Source organism: Lagenorhynchus albirostris, chromosome 10 (genome assembly GCF_949774975.1).
Source record: "Lagenorhynchus albirostris chromosome 10, mLagAlb1.1, whole genome shotgun sequence".
Lineage (NCBI taxonomy): Eukaryota > Metazoa > Chordata > Mammalia > Artiodactyla > Delphinidae > Lagenorhynchus > Lagenorhynchus albirostris.
Window position 1 is genome coordinate 13,202,708 of NC_083104.1, and position 19,597 is coordinate 13,222,304.

The 19,597-nt window shown below is 40.2% G+C and overlaps 1 protein-coding gene across 1 annotated transcript in view; it reads right to left on the bottom strand.

The window, feature by feature from the left end:
- Positions 1-19,597, bottom strand: part of CNTN4 (contactin 4) — a 326,783-nt gene that overhangs the window by 76,253 nt on the left and 230,933 nt on the right. The window contains exon 10 of the mRNA XM_060163881.1: positions 3,276-3,403. Within this exon, the coding sequence (XP_060019864.1) occupies positions 3,276-3,403 (128 nt within the window). The remainder of the gene's footprint in view (positions 1-3,275; positions 3,404-19,597) is intronic.

A 19,597-nucleotide genomic window follows, 5' to 3' on the forward strand; every position in this document is an offset into this window, starting at 1 on the left:
GTAGTCCCAGCTACTCGGGAGGCTGAGGCAGGAGGATCGCTTGAGCCCAGGAGTTCTGGGCTGTAGTGCGCTATGCCGATCGGGTGTCCGCACTAAGTTCGGCATCAATATGGTGACCTCCCGGGAGCGGGGGACCACCAGGTTGCCTAAGGAGGGGTGAACCGGCCCAGGTCGGAAACGGAGCAGGTCAAAACTCCCGTGCTGATCAGTAGTGGGATCGCGCCTGTGAATAGCCACTGCACTCCAGCCTGGGCAACATAGCGAGACCCCGTCTCTAAATAAAAAAAAAAAAAAAAAAAAAAAAAAAAAAACTAAAAATAGAATTACCATATGACCCAGCAATCCCACTACTGTGCACATACCCCGAGAAAACCATAATTCGAAAAGACACATGCACCCCAATGTTCGCTGCAGCACTGTTTACAATAGTCAGTTCATGGAAGCAACCTAAATGCCCATCCACAGAGGAATGGATAAAGAAGATGTGATACATATATACAATGGAATGTTACTCAGCCATAAAAAGGAACGAAATTGGGTCATTTGTAGAGACGTGGATGGATCTAGAGACTGTCATACAGAGTGAAGTAAGTCAGAAAGAGACAAACAAATATCGTATATTAACGCATATATGTGGAACCCAGAAAAATTGTACAGATAAACAAGTTTGCAGGGCAGAAATTGAGACACAGATGTAGAGAACAAACGTATGGACACCAAGGAGGGGAAGTGGCGGTGGGGGTGGTGGTGGGATGAATTGGGAGACTGGGATTGACATATATATGCTAATTTGTATAAAATGGATAACTAATAAGAACCTGCTGTATAAAAAAATAAATTAAATTAAAAAAAAAAGAAATTTGTGCAGATGTGAACCAGATCACAGGAACAAAGAGAAAAAAAAAAAAACCTAGCATTTTCCTAATATACACTGAAAGAAATAATTACTTAAATTAAAAAAACCCAGTTTAACTCTGGATTGCCTAAAATAATCTGTTATATCATACATGCGGAATCACTGTTTACATTTTACTAGAAGGCAAAAAATGAAGTGTTAAGTTTCTTAACATAGAAAGAAGTTACTATGTCAGCAACATTTACATCCACCCAAGTAAGGAGGCGATCATTGTGCATTTCATCACTGGTCTCTCTCTAAGCTTTGTACCATAATTCACTACAAGAGGAGCAGCAGGGAATTCTATGCATGGTTAAGAATGTTTTTATCCTGGGGCTGGTGGTACTCCTGGGAGATGGACTCTGATGGGAAAGAGGATTTTCCTTTCTGCCAACTATTTTGAGAGCTGAGGAAGTCAGGTTTATGAGAAGGATACTAACCAAACACAGGACATAACTTATTCCTACATGTGAAAATACCCCAGTTTCAACAATACATAGCAGCATATATATGACGTCTCTGCTCAGGTGTCCATAGTCTTTCACAGTCTCGGTCATGTCTTTGTGGCAGGCTCCCTTCTCTTTACTGATTCTCCTAATGAGTGGAAACTTCATGAATTTCCATTTCAATAAGATTTAGAAGGTATGTAGAGCCATTTTGTTAAAATACAAACAACAACAGCAAAAGCAACTACTAGTATTTCCTAAGTGCCAAGCACCATGTTAAGCAGTTCACAAGGATAATCTCAGTCATCAAAACAACCCGATGATGTCAGCACTGCTATTATCCCCACACAGGTTAATTATCTCATCCAAGGTCACGGAGCCAGTAAGCGGGAGAAATAAGATTCAAAGCCAGATCTCTCTGACTCTGAGCCCAGCCTCTTCATCACTACTGAAGACTTCTGCCTACTCTTCTCTTTCATCTCCATAACTAGCAAATCAACTATAGTTAGGTGTCAGCTCTGTCACTGATCAGCTCTGAAACCTTGCGGTTCCTCCTGGTCCTAGTCCATCACTAAGTTTCCTTTTGTAGCTGAGAAAGCTATACATTAGCAAAGACGTCTAGCTGAAATTTTGTTTTACAAGTCTTACTAACTTCTTTTTTCTCTGCCCTGTGAAACAGAACGAACACATAGTCACATACCCACACTATTGCTGAGTGAATAATAGGTTGAAATAGCTGGAGTCCATCCAAATACAGATTTACGTCTGACTCTTGAACTTACAGTTTTCTATCTGCATAGACAAGTATGTTTATGATAAAAAGGCTTCCATAAGTGGCAGTACTTTTCCAACTTCTAATGACTCCGAAATACATAATTAGGTAATTTTTAGTTTTCTTCTTTAAATTAAAATAGAGGCAAATATTCTTTTGGGGATATTTTAATTTGCCTTAGGCTATCTTACTTCACAGAGGGAGCTACAAATGGGCAAGAGGGAAATAATAAATATGCTGTAACACATCTGTATCTATTATAGAGAAACAGGAAAAATGAGTAAGATTTCCTGGCACAGTAGAAAGAACCAGGGAGAATGCAGAATCAGGATTCCTGGGTTCACATCCCTCTTCTGCTACTGGTGACCCTGAGAAACTCACCAACCTAAGCTTTATCTTCCTCAGTCAGATCATTGCCAAGATCCCTGACTCGGGGGCAAGATATAAAGTGATAGAAATGCACATTAAATGTAAATTAAAATCTCATCTCTCACAATTCTTACTTGGAACTTTCAGCCCATCCCATCAACCTGGTGTTGGAATAGACTTACATCCTGTGCCATGCCAAGAGCATAAGGGAGTTTCTGTCTCTACTATAAAGCACCCAGGCTAAGGGATGTGGAAAATTTTCCTTCTTTAAAACCGACAGGGTTGGCTGGGTGACTGAAGCAAAACACAGGGGTGGTCAAAGCCCTTTATTAGTATAATACTGCACATCCATACCTCTGAATAACCAAGGCAGCTCTTTTAAAAAATCGCCAATGTCATTGCTTAAACAATGTTAGCTAAAATTAGTATTTGAGTCGTGGGTTTTTAATTTGTTAGCACAGTGTTCCTAGACATGAATTCCAAATCTATAGAGACTTGAAAGAAATTTAATTAAAGGATTGAAGATAACATTAGTTACAATACTATAACAGCTACAATGGCTGTAATTCTCAAAATTGTATTGGATGATCCTGAAATAAGATAGCTTTTCAATCATATGCATTACCAACAGTTCCCTAAGAATATTAATCATATCGTGTTTGCCATGATGAATTAATTTAGCGACACAGTGATATCTGTACATATTAATATGAAGGATGTCACTTCAATAGATTACATTATTTGAAATGAGGACACACATATTAATCTATATGTTCTCCGGGTTAGTAATTACCTTTTACTACCAGGTTTCCAGTACTGCTAGCAGTTCCAAAATGGTTAGTGGCTATGCAGGTATAACTTCCAGCATCTGATTTAGTCACATTGACGATTCTGAGGCTTCCATCTTCAGAAATGGTAATTCTGAAATCAAAGCAAATAAACCCAAAATGGTAAGTTTATCCCATATGACCAACTGGAAATTATTTCTGTCATTCTGTCATTTTCAAACTATTAAATCATGGCTACATCACTTGACAGCTTCATCTTTAGGATATTCGTCTACATACACATGATTAGGATGCATGACTTAGTACTCTTAATACTTTTCTTGCTAATATGGTCTCAACAGTCTGTTGGAATAACTATTAGAAAAAGGAGACTCGTTGCAACCATTCTCTCTCTTCGACAGCTCTAACCACATTATGCAGAGAGAAGGCTTACTGTAGATCACCGTTAGTCTTAAAACTGCTGAAGAATAAGAAAAAATAAATCCCTTGATGGGCCACTTTATGCATTTTCATTGAAAGTGTTTTCTTCTAGATGAGAAGACTTAAATTAAATGAGTTATTATTAAGCATATTTCTTTCTGAAATATGTCAGACAATACACTTTTAAAAAGATGCAAAAACTGAACTTAAAAAATTAAAATATTCCACAACAAGGTATGACTTTGGCAAAATAGCAAATGTAGATGGCCATCTCAGGGCCCACAATTAGGGACAAATATCTGCTACCAGGTGGGAAGGAAACACTTTCACTGACAGACACAAAACTGGAACAGGAAGGATTCGAGAGAACCCTGTTTTAAACTTGACTACAGCTGAAGGGGGAGATGCAAAGATGAATAAGACACACAGCATGGCTTAGAGGCTAGCTGGAGAAATAAGAAAGGTACACAGATGGCCCATTCAAGGTAAATGCCTGTTGAATCTTCACTGTATCTTTCAAATCTACCCACTTCTGTCTATCTCTTCTGCTCCCTCTTTTTCACCCAACCCTTCACGACAGCCTCTTAAATGATCTATTTCTACGCCTGCCCCTGAAACGCATTCTTCAGTCAGTGGCCAGGGAACCTTTTAAAATATAGATCAGACTACGTCACCCCCCAGGCTTAAAGATCCTTCTTTGGCTCTGAGTTGCACTCAGAAGAGATTCTTTCCTAGAACCTACAAAGCCTAAGGGATCTGGCCTTCGCCCTTCTCTAGCCTACTTTATTTCACCTTAATCTTTCTACCCTTCGGTGAACTCTAGTCACACTGGCCTTCTGCAAGTTCTTAGAGTATCTGAACCCCTTTCTCACCTCAGGACCTTTCTGTTTGCTGTTCTGTCTGCCTTGATATCAGGGCATAGCTCTCACCTTCATACCCTCTCAGGACCTCAAGCTGTCCCTTATAGACTTTTCCCGACTCACATTTCTAAAGTGAATTTCCCTTTTCCTGTTATTCTCTTTTCCTGCAGCCACTTTATTTCCTCCCATTCAACACAATCCAGAAGTTTCGTTGACTAGTTAACTGTCCTATCACATGGAATATCAGCTTCTCTGAGGGCAGGGACTGTGTTTGTTTGAGGACTCAATCTCCTGGATCTAGTACACAGGACCGACATGTAGTAGATGCCCTGTAAGCATCTGTTAAGGGACGGAGTGAATGAGTAAATAAATATCATAAAAGAAAAATCAATATTATGTTATAGGAATTCAGAGTCACTGAACCACTTGGCAGTAGTTCCAACCTTAACAGAGTCCTTTACAGAAGGACTAGGATGGGCACAGCTTTACTTAATAGAATTTTGGCTAACAGTTTAAAATCAAGGGAAGGTTTAGATGCACTGGGTCGCAAATGCTGCATATACCTTTCTCAAAGGCTCTTAGGGATAGAGAAGTGACAGCCTTCCTGACGACCCACTCCAGGTTCTATGATTTAGGCTGATGAGACAGTATGACGGTGTGAGAACTCTACAAAGGATGTTGGCATCAGAAGGATGGGTGTTCAAATTCCAGTTCTATCAGCTCTAGCTGTGTGACTGGATGGAGGCGACTTGCTTAACTTTTTCAGTTTTAGCTTCCTCATCTATAGAATAGAGCTCGTAGCACCAATCTTCTAGGATGACAGTAAAAACTTATGTAAGAGGGTCAGTGAGATTCCTGGTATTTATTAGGTAGTAGTTCTCTTTTATCTTCAAAACTGTCCTCTTATTTAATCACTGGTATATATGGGGAAAATGGGACCCCATTCTCTTAATATAGTTATTAAATCATCCTGCTTCATGCACCCCACCTATCACATGTGACAACCTGAAGGCAATATACGAATTAACTGGGTCATCCCAAATCAATGTACAGGATACAGACAGGTTCATTTACACCATAGATATACACATAACACTTGCTCAATAAAGAACGTACGATACCCCATTAGCCAAAGAGCAGAATGTACTTACAAAAATAGAGTGGTGATGAAATCCTAATTACCTCAATAATCACAAAAATAGCTTTAAAGGAATTAATCATATTCCCATTTACAAAATAATTTGCTGGACACTGTGAAATGTTGGCATACGAGAACTCAATAAGGAAGGTGACAGACATTTGTGTTTTCGACATGGAGCCTACTTCCACGAAGTAACATAGGCCTACGGTGTATTAAACGCTCTGAGGGGTGAGCTGACTCTTTCAAAGCACCGAATTTATACCATTTAAAATTCCCCAAACCTAAAAAGCCTGTATCACACTGCATACTGTATAATGCCAAAGGATATGAATAAGGAAACAAGCACAGGATTTGTCATCAGATGACCTGGGTCCTAGCCTTCACCCTGATACTTGCTAAGTGTATGACCTGTGGCCAAATGACTTACGCTCCAAGACAAAAAGGTTTCTCACTACTGACATTTTGGACCAGAGAAGTCTTTGTCCTGGGGAGGATGTTTAACAGCATCTTTATCCTCTACCCACTGTACTCCAGTAGCTCTGCCCCTCCTCCCAAGTCATGACAAACAAAAATATCTCCCAAATGTTCCCTGGGGGCAAAATCACCCCAAGTTGAGAGCCACTGATCTACATCAGTCTTTATTTTTTAATGACACAGGATACTATGATGATTATCTTATACAATAGATAATATACGTGAAAGTTTCTATAAACTGTAAAGTGCTGTACACATGTTTTTCCCAGTGTCATTTCCATCCGTGCATCCCTAATTTTGGTATTTCCATGGCACAAAAGGCACCCAACATATTGTGGCTACTCAGCTATGGGACCCAGCTAGCTCTTCACAACCTCTCACAAGGCTCTTCTTTCCCTTTATGGAAATCCATTGTTTCCTCACAACTTCCCTGTCCAATTTCCTACGGGTCTCATGAAATGAGAAAGGAAATTTACAAACTACTGTACTGCCCATCTTCAAGGTTTTAGTGGCTCACAGGGGTTTAGTGTGTTAATCTTCCCATTGTTTTTCACAAAGAGTTGAACAAAGAGCTAAGCCTCCAGTGCTAGAGTTCCAGACGATGGAGAAGATCAGTGAAGGAGAAAATTTGTAGAAGGATTTGTAATTTTTAGTAGCTGTCATTAAATCACATCACACTTCTGTGGCCGCTTACTCTTCCTGGGGATAATCCAATTGTGGGCGCAATATGAAGTTGGGAGAACTGCTCTTTTGGGAAATTCAACCACTTCCTTATCTGAGCAATGCAGTGTAGTGAATAAGGACATATGATCTGGAACTCAATCGTCTAGCCTCAAATCAGGTTTGGACCAGTTACGAGCTATGTGACTTTGGGTAAGTTAATGTCTCCGTATCTAAATTTTTTAATTTGAGATACTGTAATAATAAAAGTAACTATAGGGCTTCCCTGGTGGTGGTTGAGAGTCCGCCTGCTGATGCAGGGAACGTGGGTTCGTGCCCCGGTCCAGGAAGATCCCACATGCCGTGGAGCGGCTGGGCCTGTGAGCCACGGCCGCTGAGCCTGTGTGTCCAGAGCCTGTGCTCCACGGCGGGAAAGGCCACAACAGTGAGAGGACCCCGTACCACAAATAAATAAATAAATAAAAATAAAAGTAACTATATCCATAGGGTTGTTGTAGAGATGTGCAGTGCTGAGAACAGTGCATGGCACATAAAATGCACCATGTAAGTGCACTAGCCAGATGCTCTATTAACTAAAGCTCTGTTCCCGCCTAGATCCATTGTTTCAAGCATTAATAAAGGCCTCTGTTAAGACTAAGACTACTCTGCAGTAGTCCTTCCCCTCTGAAGTCTGGCAACACATGATCATGCTTAAGGAACACACCGGTGACCACAAGTTGTCATGGAAGGGGATGAAAAACTGGACTCATGCACTTGTAGATATTTACTATCTACCTCCTGTATACCAGGCCTCTATAAATCAGGAGGACCTTAGATGGTTATATAACTAGAAATGATTCCACTGTGTTATATACCATAATGCACACATTTGTATAAATGTATAGAAAAAGCGGCATTACTTTTTCCAGTGGAGAAGCTGTTTCCCGTACTATCTAGAGTATAAAGATGGGCAAGGACGCAGGAGGCCTGGCCAATCAGGAGACCCTATTCTCCTCTCTGAAGTGATTGGTTTAGAAATAGGCAAGTCACCAAAATCAGGAGCCATTTGAGGAAACCATCTTTCTGCTGAATTGTTAAGTCTGGAGATGGGCGCCTAGAACTGTTGGCAGTCGTTTTGCCTGCCAAAGAAATCATGTCTTCAAGAAGCCAAGCAAAGATAAATAGAGCCCAAGGGACACAGAGAATAGGAGAGGTAGAGACCTTACGACATCTTTGAACCCCTGTTTCCATCCATGCCTGAAGGCTGCAGTTTCCTTTGGATGCTCCGGTCATACGAGTCACCAATTTAAGATATTAGAAATTGGGTCCTCAGCCCTTATAACTGGACGAATCCAATCTCTTAAAGAAATTACCGAACTTGTTCAGGAGATGGTGGCAGTGAACGTGGAGAGGAGGGAATAGATTCTGCAGATGATTCTGTGATGCCACCTCCATAGAACTTGCTGCTAGAAGACTGATTAACTCCACTATGGAGGAATAACCATGGGGTTCTGAGTATGAAAAAACTGACATCAGCTTCTTCACACCCAGCTGTAACATATACCATTTATTCCTGCAAATAAAAGCTAACTATACAATGACCTATTGCTTTGAATCTGCTTTTTGGGAATTTGATGAGGGATGAATTAGCTACAGAGCTAACACTTGGCCTTGGGGGCTAATTTGGATGAACTCAAGGAACTTCTGAAATGCACCTCAATACTAATATTTAGATACTTGCTTCCCTTCAATGTGGATCCTATACCAAATTAGAAAAAGTATTTTTCACCTAATACTACTGCATCCATTTTTGTTCTATGAATAAAGTGCCTAAATCCAGTTCAAGGACAGTTTCATTTTCATGTCTATTTCTTCATGAGGTTTCAAAGTTTCTACTTCCTTTTTGTTTCCCTGTTTCAGACTACTGACTGACCTGTAGCTATTAGCTTGATATTGAACTCTGACTCCTCCTAATACTCACGCATAGTGATGGAGTTAGATAAAAAGAATTGAAAATGTAAATCTGTTTCTGGCTTAGAACAGAAAAGTTAACCTTGACCTACCTGCTCTTTTTAAAACATTGATAAGTATCAGAGAAAAGTCAAAGATGATAAATCAGCAAGCAGTAAAAATAAAAGTATGACATAGGACTTAACTTTCTCTACAAGAGAAGAGGTCATCTAATTCACAACATAATAAATTACCAATCACACAGAGAAGCAGTTGTTCCTCCACTGTCATTTGGAGACTTCAGATCCACAGTGCCTGGGAGCATATTTGGAATTATGAGACAAATTGAATCTCTCTTTCTCAGTATGAGGCTCTGGGTTACAGCCATTGAAGAGCTGACCTTGTCAGTCCTATAAATCTAACCCTGTCTGGGGACATTGGACCTTTAAACACGCTGATCTTTTCTTTTTGGGGGCTTTAGTAACAGAGGGCAAAAACTGCCAACTCCGCGATATCCTGTCACCCTACAGAGGAGGGTTATTCTAAAATGGCGACCTATGATGTTCTGGGTAATTCTCCACGGAAGCCCAGTTGCTGATGACAGAGGCAGCATGTTCTCGCCTGCCTCTGAGTCATAAGGAAACACTTCCCTTGTAAGTAAATCCCTTTAAAGTGCAGCTTAGAAAATCACTTCTCCCCTTCTGCAAAGGGAGGAATTATGGATTGATAATTTCCTTTCAACAGACAATGGAAGTATCAAACTGTTAAGTTAAATTTAATATTATCTTTAATATTGTTAGATCATGACTCACTTAAAATTTTACGTAATTAAAAAAAAAACAAACCTCAAAGGGTCACAACAGGTTGCCTCTTTCTTTTATACATGATGAGTTCCAGAAAACATGTTTGGAAGTTGAAAGCCTGAATGTCAAAGAATCGGTTTACACGTTATACTGGGAGTGAACACTGGCGGAAGGTTGTGGGGAAGGAATAGTTAGGGAATTTGGGATTGACATGTACACACTGCTGCATGGATAACCAACAAGGACCTACTGTATAGCACAAGGAACTCTGCTCAATGTTATGTGGCAGCCTGGATGGGAGGGGAGTCTGGGGGAGAATGGATACCTGTATATGTATGGCTGAGTCGCTTTGCTGTGCACCTGAAACTATCACAACACTGTTCATCGGCTAAACTCCAATATAAAATAAAAAGTTAAAAAAAATTAAACGAAAAAACTTCAAACACGGTCAACAGAAGCACTGCTACGTCTCAGCTCAAGCAAACTGACAGGATGGTGGGGTGCTGTCACAGGACCCCTGATCCCAGGAACCACAGGTGATGCCCTAGAATGAGGAACTGCCTAGCCATAGATGCGTTTGCTTCATTCTGCAACTGCCTAGCCATAGATGCGTTTGCTTCATTCTGCGTTTGCTTCTAAACCAAATAATTGGGAGAGTTCATGTAAAAACTCATTCCTGGCTAATTCTGGCAAATGGGAAGATGGGGTAGTCCTGCAACACTTCCCCTCAGGGCACCAGTGGGCTAGAGGAAAGGAGGGGGAAACTCCTTTAAGCAGCTGGTGGGCTTTGTAGCTCCCACCATCCCTGGCTTGAACAGCTCATTAATGTCTCTACCTCACTCCTGTGGCCTTTTGAAATTACTTTAAACCTTCATGATGTGCTGAGCTCATGGGATAGGGCTTGGGGGTAGCCTTTAGGTTTAAGGCCACACTTGCTTCCCTCTTGGACTCTCCCCACCCCAGACATACCACACAGAACAGAGCAGTGGGATTCGAGGAGAAATTGGGCTTTGTATTCGTTTCCTAGAACTGCCATAGCAAAGTATCACGAACCGGGTGGCTTAAACCAAGAGGAATTTCTTGTCCCACAGTTCTGGAGAGCAGGAGTTTGAAATGAAGGCACTGGCAGAGCTGGCTCCTTTTGGAGGCCCTGAAGGAGAGTCCTTCTTGCCTCTCTTAGCTTCTGGTGACAGTCAACCATCCTTGGTGCTCCTTGGCTTACAGATCACTCCAATCTCTGACTCCATCCTCACAGGCAGTTCTTACTGTGTGTCTCCCCACGTCGTCTTCCCTCTGTGCATGTGTCTGTACCCAAATCTCCCTCTTCTTACAAGGACCCCAATCATTGGTTTAGGGTCCATCCTAATCTTGTATGACTTCATTTGAACTTCAGGTAGATATGAAACTTAAGGGACATTCTTTAACCAATCATAAGTGTTAAGAATGGAAACCCACCAGAATTACTGGTCTAGGTTGAGCAAGCAGCTTCAGCGCCTACTTCGCAGCCATCAGAGGATAAGGAGAAGGGGTGATGTGGGGGGCAGAACCATCACACGTGGTCTCCCCAGTGCATCCACTTCCCTTCTCCATGGGCCTGGCCCTTTTCCCCAAGAGTAGCTAAAAGAGACTTGAAATTATCGCTTTTTAGGTGGTAATAAACTAATGATCACATGTGGTGGACATATATACACTACCAAATGTCAAATAGATAGCTAGTGGGAGGAAGCCGCATAGCACAGGGAGATCAGCTCGGTGCTTTGTGACCACCTAGAGGGGTGGGACAGGGAGGGTGGGAAGGAGATGCAAGAGGGAAGGGATATGGGGATATATGTAAACATATAGTTGACTCAATTTGTTATACAGCAGAAACTAACATACCATTGTAAAGCAATTATACTCCAATAAAGAAGTTAAAAAAAATAATCACATGCAGAGTCTGAAGGACAGTTTGATGTGGTAATGGATAATGTGTAGAAGGGTAAAAGTCCAAGAGGAAAACAAGGATTAAGGCCTACCTCCAATTTCAATTTTTTCTTTAATTAACCCAGTTTATTTGTTGGAATCAAGTAGAACTTCCATTCTATCTGTTCTTTGTTGTCTAGACGATTAATTAGTATTTATCTTGATGTTAAAATTATGGTCAAAATTAGGTAGAGATCTATACCAAATGGTGACCTACGGTTTTCTAAATAGTTCTGCATAGAAGCCAAGTTGCTGGAGAGCAGCCGTATCTTTACTTGTCCTTGAGGCAATGGAAATACAAAATAGTTTTAGAATATGACACCCATGAAATAGTCAAAACTCTGAAGGAGTGGAGAGGTGGTAAGGAAGAGACAAAGATTTGTCTTTTCAACCTATCAACTAGAGAATCAGCCTGTGACCAACAGACCTGAAGACATATGTACTCAGAGCTCTCCCTGGCTTTGTGCCTGAGAAACAGGAAAAGCCTGGCAGGTTAACTGGCATTGGTATGCTGTAGACATCAGCAAAACACACCAAAACACTGCTCTGAAGAAAAAAAGATAGGACTTGTTTGGGTTTGAACTTGGCTATCTATTTTCGTAAAATTCAAAAGATGTTTTAATTTTTGTGATGGTTAATTTTACGTGTCAGCTTGACCGGGCTAAGGGATGCTCAGATAGCTAGTAAAACATTATTTCTGAGTGTGTCTGGGAGGGTGTCTCTGGAAGAGATTAGCATTTGAGTTGGTGGAGAGAGTATAGATTGCCATTGCCAATACGGACGGTCATCGTCCCATCTTTAGAAGGCCTGATAGAATAAAAAAGCTGAGGAAGGGAGAATCCGTTCTCTCTTTGAACTGGGACACCCATCTTCTCCTGACCTTGGATGTCCGTGCTCCTGATTCTTGGACCTTTAGGCTTGGACTGGGACGTATGCCTACTCTCAGGCTTTGGAATTCTGAATGACACCACCAGCTTTCCTGCTTTTCCAGCTTGCAAACGGCAGACCGTGTGACCTCCTGCCTCCATAAATGTGTGAGCCCACTTCTATAATAAACCTTCTCCTATATATACTATTGGTTCAGCTTTTCTGAAGAATGCTGGCTACTACAACTTTTAACTGGAATTTGCTTGAGTTTATATACTTAATTTCAAAAGATACATGGAAATGCTCAGCCTGATTGGGGAGAATGAATTATCCTGGTTTATGAAAGAAAGACTGTTTCGTAGTAAGACGCAATTTATAAAAAGTCAACTGAGAGCTCTAGAAGATGGCTTTCCTCCCCATCTTAAGAATAAAGGATGCTTTGGATGACCAATTTAAGTGAAGGTCAGTGGGAAGAAACTTACTCTAAGGGTGGTTTCAGGCCAGCCTGTCATTGATCTTTCTGTGTAATGTCCAAGGCAGCAATAGACATCGCTATTGAACAGACACCCTGGTGATAAAGTTCCCTTAGAGATAATTTGCTTTCTGTCGTCAGATTCGAATTTAATAAACCAGTGAGCAACCTGTGTGTTTCTGCCTGCAGAACAATTGGCAGTTCAGAGCTACTGCCCTTGCCTGCAGCACTGCTGGAAAAAGAAAATAAACTCATGTTTGTTTAACCTGGTTTGATCTGGCTCTAATTTTCTCTGAACAACAGTTTTAAAAGATTCATAAAATAACCTGGAAGGATCTATCTGCTCAGGGCAAGAAGAGTATTTAATATTGTAAAGTTCATTTTAATTATTCTTTATGACATGGTGTGTGGATGAACGTAGGAAATACATTTCTTGGGCAGGAAAAACTTTGTAATTTTCTGTATTACAAATAACACTAAAAATACCATGTTTGGGGGAGAAGAAATAAAATACAGGACATGGTTTTGTCTAAAATTTGTTTCTTAAATTGCTACCTTTCATTCAGGTAGTACTTCTCTGTGTCTCTATTAATATAAGACTTAGAATTCCTTTTCTCCAGTTTCTTATGACCTGAGATAATTTCAAATAAATTTACAAGGCATTGGGAAGATAAACGAGGTGGGGACAGGAAGGTAATGTAATATTCTATTTTCTGTACCTCTATGTATTTTTATTAAAGCAAGAAAACGAGAAAAAAAACTTATTATTAAGTTACAGACACTCAGGAAGTTTTATGTAACAACCTCTTAGGACACTAGAATAGTTTAATAACCAACTGCAGCTGTCTTTAGAAATCATTGGAAATAAAGAAGACATGCACAGAAATGGACCAAAAGACCCAGAGGAATAGCTGTAAATATACTCAGTTGAGCGTTGGGCAGGGCAAGGTGTGAGAAAGCTTATTAAGCACCTACAGTGTACTACTGGATGCTGTTGAGTGCTTGCACTTATCACATTTAATCTGCACAACAACCCTGAGAAGTGTTATTATTCCAATTTTTCTGTTGAGAAAAATGAAATCCAGAGAAGTGAATGAAAATGTCCAAGTTTAGTTAATAAGGGATGGAGTACAGTTTCTAACTCAGATCTCACTACAAAGCCTGCACTCTTTCTACCAAACCATCCTGCAGGGCTGGAGGGCCCAGGAAAGAAACGAAACAGGAAGCAGAAGAACATTATAACCACGTGTGAGAGGTTTTCCTTAAATTTGCCATTAGATCTTTGATTATAATTAAATACATTTTTTTTGGCTTTTTCATTTTACTTGTTGAAACTGCTTTTTCTAATATTGAGAAATGTGTGTTCACACTATTGTCTCAAAGCAGAAGCAAAAGGAAAGAATGTATAAAAACACAGCAAAGTTGTAATCACAGAGGGTTCCTTTACTGGGAAGTGACTAAAATGCCTGGAAGACAATGTTAATTATTAATTAGAAAGGGAGGGTCACTATATAGATTACATAATTTAGTAAGTAGAAGAGGCTTCTACAGCACAAATAGCTATACTGGCTATGCTGGAGAAAAAAATGTTTTAATTTGATTATGTACCCGACTTTCCTTTGGGAATTGCAGGATCATGGTTTATGTGCTTCAACCCCTCAATCCAGGACTTTATAACACTGCTAAGAGAGAAAATCAAAGTGGAGTCTCCTAGTTCCTGCAATATCACGATAGAACCCCACTATCAGGGCCCAGCGACAATTCCGTAAGTCCCCCCTGCCTTGCACACGAGTGGCACCTATCAGTTTTTGCCTTCTACAAAAGAACATAAACTCCTAACTGTATCACCGTAATGGTCATACAATCTAAACTTTCCCAAACTCCCCAGCATGCTCCCAGTTTCTGTCATATTCATGTACTACCAGATGGCTTGAATCCTTGCTCCAATATTTATTAGACACGTGACTTGGGAAAGTCTCTTAGCCTCTCCGGGCTCCAGTTTGCCATCTCTAAAATAAAAATAACAGCACCTCCATGTCACAGGGTTTGTGAGAAGGTTAAATGTAAAAATACCCATGAAACATTTATAACTGTGGTGGTGCATAGTAATACCTAATAAATGTTAGCTGCAATGATCATTTTTACTATTATTATTTTCTGCATCATTATCATAATTAATAGTCACAATATTTTCTTTAAATAGCTCAAAGTTTAAAATTAAAGTAATTAAATAAAGGAAACCAGTATCACTTGTCATAAATAGATGCTAAAGATAAAAATAAATATGATAAAAACATACCTAAAATATCACATTCTAGCTGGGTGTGCTTATCTGCCAGGATACTGAGCTGACAGCCTGCTTTTTCTTTGGCAAAAGAGGTATTAACCAGGATTTCAAAAGTGTTCAGACACAGTAGGACCAGACTGACTTTCTCCCTGGTGGACTCAGGAAAGACAGAGAACTACGTGGTTCACTGGCATTCAATGTCTGTATACTGTGTACCGTCCTTGGAGAGGCGCAAGTCTTATACTTTGTGAAACACACATCTATTTCAACCATGTTCCCAAGATCAAGCTCCCTTTACAATATTATGACCAAGTGGGCCATCAACCTGTGTTGGGCAGGTCCCATTACTGCAAATTCATGACACTGCAAGGTTGTCCAATCTACTCACATGGCATTTGTCATATACTGCCTCAATATCCCATCACCCCACCTACCCAAAGAATTTCCAGAAATCAGGGCCCAGGTCTTACACTTCTTTCTGTCCCCTTATTATTTTATATACTCCTTTACATACAAAGAGGTACACAGTAAATATATTGATAATTGGATGAAAATTCAGTCTTGAGAACTGCAGACACACTAGTGACACCTCCTTGGATGAAAACCTTGATTTCTAACCTTTTTTGGTGGGTGGAAGTCAGAGATCTCTTTAAGAACAGGAAGCAAATTATAACATTCTCCCTCCCCCACAAATGCAACAATGTACATTGTTTTTGAAAGTGCATAAGCCTCCTAAAGCTCCCTCTGACCCATGGCACAAGGCTAAAGAGAAATCATTGCCCTGGAGTAAACAGAGATGCCATAAAAATTTTAGTCATGAAAGTGTGTAAACTGTATTACTGTTTTCTATGAAGCTCAGTAAAAAGACTCTACATGCTGAAATTAATATTGGGTATTTTCTTTTCCAGGGGAATCATTTGTATGTGCCCTGTACCTGCAAGTCTATTTTGCACTGGAGAAACTTCCACGATCAACCTGAGTCCTTGCCCCAATCTTCTTTTCTCTCAACAAATACTCAACCAAGTGTCATGTGAAAAATGTACACAGGAACCTCATGGTTATACTATTTTTTCCTCCCTGGCTAGAAAAGAAAGTGATTTCTTTTCAAGGAAGAGTCTTCACTCTTTTCGGACAAACCACCGAAAAAGAACTGTGAAGTCACATAGGTAATGGGTTCCAATAAATAATTCTCATGATGACAGAACATTTAAGGAATTGATATATGGGTCCGCCTCTACTTAATAGCCAAAGTCTGCAAGGACCTTGCCCTAATTCCAAGGGGAAGCTGATGACAGAAGAGGTGAAGAGCTTAAGAAAGAAGCTTAAGAAAGAAGCAGGAAGCTCTTATAATTAAAGGTGTCTTGGGGACAGACAGAAGATAGTAATTTAGATATGTCAGTGATAAGGGGAGTTCGATAAGGATGTTGCCGGGGCGGGTTTTTTTTTTTTTTTTTTTTTTTGCGGTACGCGGGCCTCTCACTGTTGTGGCCTCTCCCGTTGCGGAGCACAGGCTCCGGACGCGCAAGGCTCAGCGGCCATGGCTCACCGGCCTAGCCGCTCCGCGGCATGTGGGATCCTCCCAGACCGGGGCACGAACCCGTATCCCCTGCATCGGCAGGCGGACTCTCAACCACTGCGCCACCAGGGAAGCCCGCCGGGGCGGGTTTTGAAGAGAAAAGATCATCGTGAATCTGACTTACTTAAAGTGAAGGACAGGATAATATCTGAACATATTTGTACTGTATTTATGTACAAAAGAGTTTTCTGGCAAATCCTCCTCTAATAATCAGCACACCACATTTCTTGGAAAATCTGGTAAATGAGGCTTTTGCATAAATGTTAAACTTGAATGATGAAAGGAATATAGTAGCCCTGAAAATACTGATAATCTCAAGCAACAAACCAAATGTGATACCATTCTTTTTCAAAGAATTCACAGTACTGAATTATTCAAATTGGATATCTCTAATCATTAAAAAATCAGACTGGCTGATATGAGCCCCAAAACTCTTGAAGTCCTGCTTAATACCTCTTTTGCCAAAGAAAAAGCAGGCTGTCGGCTCAGCATCCTGGCAGATAAGCACACCCGGCCAGAATGTGATATCTTAGGTATGTTTTTATCGTATTTATTTTTATGTTTAGCATCTATGCTTTTTTGCTTTGCTTTGCTTATGCGTCCAGCATCTCAGTGATGCAGAATTGTTAGACATGTTTGCCTTGGGGAGATGATAAGATTCAGATAAAGAACTTACTAGAAGCTTTTTCTTGATTGTGTGCCTGGGAGTGAATAAATCAGTGGGTGTGTGTATGTGTGTGTACATCTATGAGTTCGGTCCAAAAATGAGGAGCAGAACGCTGCTTAATATTTACGAGTTAGAGTGATATATGAGAAAACTGATGTGAAGAGTAAATTCATTTGTAAAAATGAAGTAACCTGAATAACAAGTGATTTAGGATATTCGCTTTGTAGCGGTCAAATAGCAGAGTGAAACAAAGTTGAAAAGGGTATAAAACGTCAGGAGGTCTGTATAATTAATCAGCAATCCTACAAAGTATGCCATAAATTAGAGCTACAATTATACTACTGTGCTTGGAAAATAAGAAACTGGACTTTTTATATAAGCACTCAGACTTAATTTTAAAAATCTGTCTCTAGCATAATGTAAAGTGCACTTTAGGAAATGTGGCTAAAAGAGTTGATGCTTCCATCGCTGCTATTTACAACCTAATTTGCAAGTTTTTACAGCAGCTTAATAGTTATACTGCAGTTAAGAAAGAAATAGGTTGCCATTTTTGAGGTCCTGTCAAGAAATAAAACTTTAAAAGGCACTGGAAGATAAAGCTTCTCTGGATGCTAAAATTTACTACGAACAATTTTCCTTTTTTGAAATTAAGTATAAAATTTACTTTTAAAATATAAGTTGTATCTTTGCAATTTTCAACTTCATTTCTTTCTACAGACAATATACTCCAAGGTATTCATTGTACTAAATTATTTATTCCAAACATTCCAGAATTTTGCATTGTTTTTACGTTACGGGTAAAGATTTGTATAGTTTGGAAGAAAAATGTTTGCTGAGTATAAATTACAACACGCGTGGGGTTCCTTGCCAGCTTATGTTATACCACTGAAATGATTCCAGGTCATTCACTAGGGTCACTTTTCTGAGAAAAGGGCATTAAAGGAGGCCCTACACAGGGGAAGAGTCTGTTTTTGACTTTCTACACACATCCAGCCATTCTCTATCATTTGCCCATGTAGCCTCTCAGAATAAGCCCTAAATTATCAGCTTTTAAGTATACTAGTCATCTTCCTAATTTTGGTAGCCTTCTCAAGCAATAAAATAAGGAAACACAGAGTCCTTCATTCTTGGTCTGCTCTATGTTTTAGCCTAAATATAATCAGGCCACAGATATTTCCTGAGCAATTGTTACATAAAAGGCACTGTGATAACCACTACAGGGGATTCAAAAGGAAAGAAGCAGCATTTCTCTGATCAGCAAGTTCTCCTGTGGAGTGGACATCTACTGTATTGCCTGCCTAGAATCCATTCCTGTTTGTCTAGTAATATTAATAACCCCTATTTTCCTTTGGGGATCCATGTCTCCCTATTCTCAGGCCACAGAGTTTGGTGGTTATAACACCCTCCTCTGAGTACCAGGTTGTTCATGTGACTCAGGCATGGCCAGTGAGAGTATCCCATGCTCTTGGTTAAGGTGACTGGTTCAGGGGTAGGCATGTGACTTAGTCTAGGCCAATCAGGGTAAATGAGTGTTATCCTAAGACACTTACTAAAACAAATGGAAAAGAGGTAAGCATTTCCTACTGGAGTTACTAAAACGGAAGATGATCTGCCAAGGGTCACCTCTAATTCATATCGGGAATAGCTTGCCTGAGAAAGAAACCAAGAGAAATCAAGTCTTGAAGATATTCCTCTAGCACAGAGACCAAACTCTGGAGTTTTCAGGTACGTGAACCAGTAAACTCTCTTTGAAGGGTGATGGAAATATTCCAAAACAGGATTACGGTGATACTTGCAAAACAGCACATTTACTAAACCTCGTTGAATTTTACACTTAAGATGGGTGAATTTTATGGTGTGTAAATTACACCTCCATAAAGTTGTTTAAAAATCCATTGTGTGCCAGTCTGAGTTGGGTTTCTGTTATCTGCAATCCAAGGAGTTGGGGCAAATACACAGTCTTACTGGTGAGAGTGCGGACAGAGGAAATATTTGTATGGCGAGAGATGACGCGTCAAATGGTGAAACACCAGAAGGGGTCATTGTGGGTGCTTAGGCTGATTTTAACTGTCCACTTCCTTATCTACCTCCTCACCAGACTCTGAGCTCATGAAATATAGTTCTTTTCCTCTCTCTGCTCAAAACCTAGTGCAGGGATGACTCAGAGACACGATAAACATGTTTGTTC